This window comes from Galeopterus variegatus, unplaced genomic scaffold, assembly GCF_000696425.1.
Source record: "Galeopterus variegatus unplaced genomic scaffold, G_variegatus-3.0.2 Scaffold679, whole genome shotgun sequence".
Classification (NCBI taxonomy): Eukaryota; Metazoa; Chordata; class Mammalia; order Dermoptera; family Cynocephalidae; genus Galeopterus; species Galeopterus variegatus.
This window is the reverse complement of record NW_007726790.1, coordinates 272065-277095: the sequence shown is the minus strand read 5'-3', so window position 1 is coordinate 277095 and position 5031 is coordinate 272065. Positions and strand designations below refer to the sequence as shown.

The 5031-nt window shown below is 38.3% G+C and overlaps 1 protein-coding gene across 1 annotated transcript in view; it reads right to left on the bottom strand.

Annotated features, from left to right (window-relative positions):
* ZCWPW2 (zinc finger, CW type with PWWP domain 2) overlaps positions 1–4634 on the bottom strand; it is a 114397-nt gene extending 109763 nt beyond the window's left edge. The window contains exon 1 of the mRNA XM_008571313.1: positions 4297–4634. Coding sequence (XP_008569535.1) covers positions 4297–4634 — 338 coding nt within the window. The remainder of the gene's footprint in view (positions 1–4296) is intronic.
* Between the last annotated feature and the right edge of the window lie 397 nt (positions 4635–5031).

The following is a 5031-nucleotide window of genomic DNA, read 5'->3' as shown; positions in this document are numbered from 1 at the left end:
TGTGGGACAAAGTATTCGTGGGTGGCAATCTCTGTCTTTTAGTATTTTGAATATATCTTCCCATTCCTTTCTGGCTTTTAGGGTTTGTGATGAAAACTCCGATGTTAGTCCAATTGGGGCTCCCTTATAGGTGATTTGATGCTTCTCTCTTGCAGCTTTTCTCTTTGTCTTTGAGTTTTGCCAATTTGACTATAACATGTCTTGGAGAAGACCTTTTTGGGTTGAATACGTTTGGGGATCTTTGAGCTTCCTGAATCTGAAGATCTGTGTCTTTTTCAATAACTGGGAAGTTTTCTGCCACCATGTTGCTGAGTATGTTTTCAATGCAATCTCCTTTTTCCTCCCCTTCTGGAATACCCATGACTTGGATATTTGAGTGCTTAAGGTTGTCTGATATCTCTCTTAGATTTTCTTCAATGTTTTTAACCCTTTTTTCTTTTTTCTTTTTTTTTTTTTTGTCTGCCTGTGTTATTTCAAACAGCCCATCTTCAAGATCAGACGTTCTTTCTTCTGCTTCTGCAAGCCTGCTGGTTAAAATCTCTGTTGTGTTTTTTATTTCGTTTAATGAATTCTTCAGCTCAACAAGCTCTTCTACATTCTTTTTCAGAGCATTGATTTCCTTGTAAATTTCTTCTTTTAGGTCCTGTATACTTTTCCTCATTCCAACGTGTTGCCTAGCTGTGTTTTTTTGTATCTCATTTAGTTTCCTTAGAATTCTCACTCGAAATTCCTTGTGAGACATTTCAAGGGTTTCTTGTTCTATAGGATCTAGATCTTGAGAGTCATTACCCTTTGGTGGTGTATTTTCTTGTTTTTTCATATTTCTGGTATCTTTTCTTTGATGTTTAGTCATTGTCGCAGGGGATTTCACAGTCCACTGGTTTGACACTATTGTCTGGTTAGGATGCTGCTGGGGCTGCCAATTTGGTATGGCTGCCTCAGTGTCTGCTTGGTTGCCCACTAGTGTCTTGGGTTCATTGTTGCCTCGGATCTTGGGCCTCTCAGGGGAGGTGCCTCTCAGGTCAGCGTGCAGTCGGCTGGACTGGGGATGGAGTGAGGCGGTGGTGGCAAGGCCTACCTTCTGGGTTGCGTGCTGGCACCGTAGGGAGTGTAGTCTCCAAGGATCATGGGCCTCTCTGGCTGGGCGTCTCTCTGATCAGTGTGCACTTGGCAGGGCTGGGGATGCAGTTGGGTGGCAGCAGCAAGGCCTACCTGCTGGGTTACACCTTGGCACCACAGTGTGCATGGTCTCCACAGATCTTGGGCTTCTCCAGCTGGGCACCTCACTGATCAGTGCGCACTTGGTGGGGCTGGGGATGGAGTCAGGCAGCAGCGGTAAGGCCTACCTGCTGGGTCGCACGCTGGTACCACAGGGCACCTAGTCTCTGAGAATCTTGGGCCTCTCTGGCTGGGCGCCTGTCTGATCAGCACACACTCGGCGGGGCTTTTGTCCAGGGGCAGCCTTGCCTCAGCCCTTGTTTTTTATTGGCCTTGAAATTTGCCATGATGACTAGGCACAGCTTCCATAGAATCTGGGGTTTGTTTCATTGCTTCTAAATTTTTGTACTTTCCACTCAATTTTTCTGTGAGCCTAAAACCATTCCAAAAAAACAAAGTCTATTAAGTGAAATAAATAAATATTTATAATTAAAGAGAAAAACCTATGGGGAAGAAAAACTGAGGAAATTTCAGAAAACAAGTTCATATTTTTGATACTTTGAGAAAACAGTAGAATAAGGGGCTCCAGGACTATGAATTCCAAAAAAAAATCTAAAAAAACCCAAAAACTTTCCTGCAACTTCTGGTTCCGAACAAGAATTAGAATTATTTCTCTACAGTATTCCCTCTAAGTACATCTACACATCCTGGATATTATAAATAAAACAAACATAAGAAGACTCTAAGAGGTTAAGAGAAGAAAATAGACCAACTAGAGACCCTGAGACCCCAAAAATGATACAGCAGTGAGTTCCTGGGCTATCTTTTCACCTCATATATTCCTAGACTGGGTCCTGAAGAAGCCAACAACCGAGAAACACCAATAGTACAAATGAACAAACAAAAGAAAACCCAACGAAGCCTTCTTGTTTTGGCAATAGGACCAGGATAGGAACAACCTAGCAAGACAGAAAAGCTTTTAGATAATAACTGCTCTATCCAGACAAACACCATGGAAAAAACTATGGCCCACACATAACCCCACCACCAAAGGCCAGTGGTAAGTCTAGACTTCAAACCACCCAGCAGTAATGAAGCACCCTTTCCTCCTTCTCTGCTTAGAAGGTGACAGAAGATGCCTAGTGGGAAGCTGTGATTTTTACCACCTTCCAGTGCTAATAAGATCCTAATTCCATGGTGTCTGTAACAAGGTACCTGTACCCTTTCCATTGAGGGTTGTGAGTGGGAAGCCTGAACTCTCACCTAGCTCAGCAGTAATGAGGTAACTCTCCCTCCCCTACTAAGAATAACAGAGGCTGAGTGGGGAACCTGTACTTCCACCTCCACCTGGCAGTAACGAAGAGGTGCCCCTCATATATCTCTGGTGCAGTAGCAAAAGCAGCCTCCTAAACAGATTTTTAAAAAATCCAAAATGGAAAAATAGAAAGTCTAGTAAATAAAAAATATAAAGAACCAAATGGACTTTTCAGAACTTAAAATACAAAAAGCAAACAAACAAATAAAGCACGATCAATAGTTTCAACAGCAGAATAAATATGACAGAGGAAAGAATCAGTGAACTTCAAGGTAGAAAAATGGGAATAATCTGATCTGAACAACAGAGAGCTGGAAAAAAATCTATTCTTTTTTTTTTTTTTTTCCTTTTTTTGTCTTTTTCATGACCGGCAACGGATCGCAACCCTCAGTGTCGCACCCGTACCGGACCGGGACCGGCAACGGGATCGCAACCCTCGGTGTTGCTCCCGCACCTCGCTCAGCCAGTGAGCGGCCGGTCTGTATGTGGGATCCAAACCCTCGGCGGGAGCGCCACCATGTTCCCAAGCGGCGCACTGTAGCAGTGCGCCACCGGGCCGGCCCAAAAAAATCTATTCTGACTTCCCCTTCCCTTCTCAAAGAACAGGAACTCATTTCATATAAAAGTATACAACAAGAAAGGATCATAGTAGAATCTAATATAAAGTTATTGTGGCAAAAATGAATAACACCCTTACGAAAAAGTGAAAGTTTGCCAGAAAGGTATGGCCTTAAAAGAGATCAAAATTGCACCTGAGATTGCAAAGTGAGCTAACAAAAATTAGGAAAATAATGTAGGTAATAATAAAAACAACATAAATTAGAATTTAAAAAACTAAAAAAAAAATAGGTTATTAGAGAAAAAGATTTGAAAAGAGAAGTGAAGTAATCAGAGAATTTTTGTAAATTTCAGTAAAGCAGAAGAAACACAAAGGAACTAGTAATTGCTTCAGGAAAATAAAAGATGGAAAGAGAAATATTTAAATTTTAAAAAATTTAAAAGATGACAACAGTTCAAGAAATAGTAATATGAAAGATAAACAAAGAAGATCCAACATAAGTAATATAGGGGTCCTGAAATAAGAAAAGCAAAGCATTGCAACAGGACAATATAGTTTTCTATAATGTAAGAAAACTAAAAATAAGACTTAAAATTATATACTGAAATTATACACTGCACACTTGGGACAACCAACCCAGAATGGGAAACACTGAGATATATTTTAATATATCTACATAAACACCCCCCCCAAAAAGAAAAAAAAATGTTTTAGGCATCTAGGCAACAATTATAGAATATATTTTTTCCAAATGCACATGAAACATTCACAAGCTATGTCATGATAGGCCATAAAATAAAATTCCGAGGAACTACTTACAATAGATTTAAATTAGAATTCAACAAGATACATTAAAATCCCCAAATAATTGGTAATTTAAAACACACTTCTAAATAACCCACTTCAAATAAGAAATCACAAAAAAAATTAGTAAGTATTTTAAATTGAATAATAAAACACAACATATGAAAATCTGTGGGATGTAGCTAAAGCAGTACTTAGACAAAAATTAATAGCTTGAATTGCCTATACTGAGAGAAAATTTTTTTGAATTCAGTTACCTAAGTTCCAAATTTCAGAAACTAGAAAAAGAATAAATTAAACCCAAAGAAGTAGGAGAAAGAATAATGAAGAGATCAGAATTCAATGAAGGAAAGTAGACAAACAATAGTGAAAAAGTTGATTCTTCGAAAAGACTTTTAAAATTCTTAAATCTAGCAAAACTACACCTTAATAGTTTATTATAAAAGAACAAAAACCTTACCTTGGCCAATTCTGTAATTGTACCAAAACCAGGCTTCCAAGAGGAAGCTGTGAATATATGATCTTAAATCCACTTTGATGAAGCTGAGACTCTTCAGGAAAGTCTTCTTCAGAAATACAGCAGTTATTATACCTTGAATCAGTGTTCATGAGGCAGTACCATGGTTCATTGTGATCAACTTTGGCTGCATCCTCACTTGACAACAATCTCCATTTCAAACAACTTTCATTCTCACATTGAACCCACACTTTGTTTACATACATGTTGTTTTCCACTGAGGAATCCATTGCACTGTTACAATGTTCAATTATCTTACCATTCAATTTTACTTTTTCCATAAATGTATTTAATCTGGAAAATAAGAAAGAGGAAAATAAAAGAATAAGGATTCAAGATTACAAGGAAAGTTCAAACCAAAGTCAGAGAATACCTCTTTGATATCTTCTTTGCCCACTCCCTCTCTATCTTACACAGACTACATACATTGAACATTTCATGTTTCCACCTACCCAGAAACAAAAGAATGAAATAGAAATGTAAATCACTCTGAACATAAAATGCTCCAAAATTAAAAATAAGAAAAGTATGGCCGGACAGAAGAGTAGTAAAGGTTAACTATAATTTCTATTAACCTACTACATAGCACACATCTGCTAGATATCCAACACTTTTTTTGCCATAATAACAGCTAAGCCTTATTGAATGCTGACTATGCAGTAGGTATTATTCTAAGTG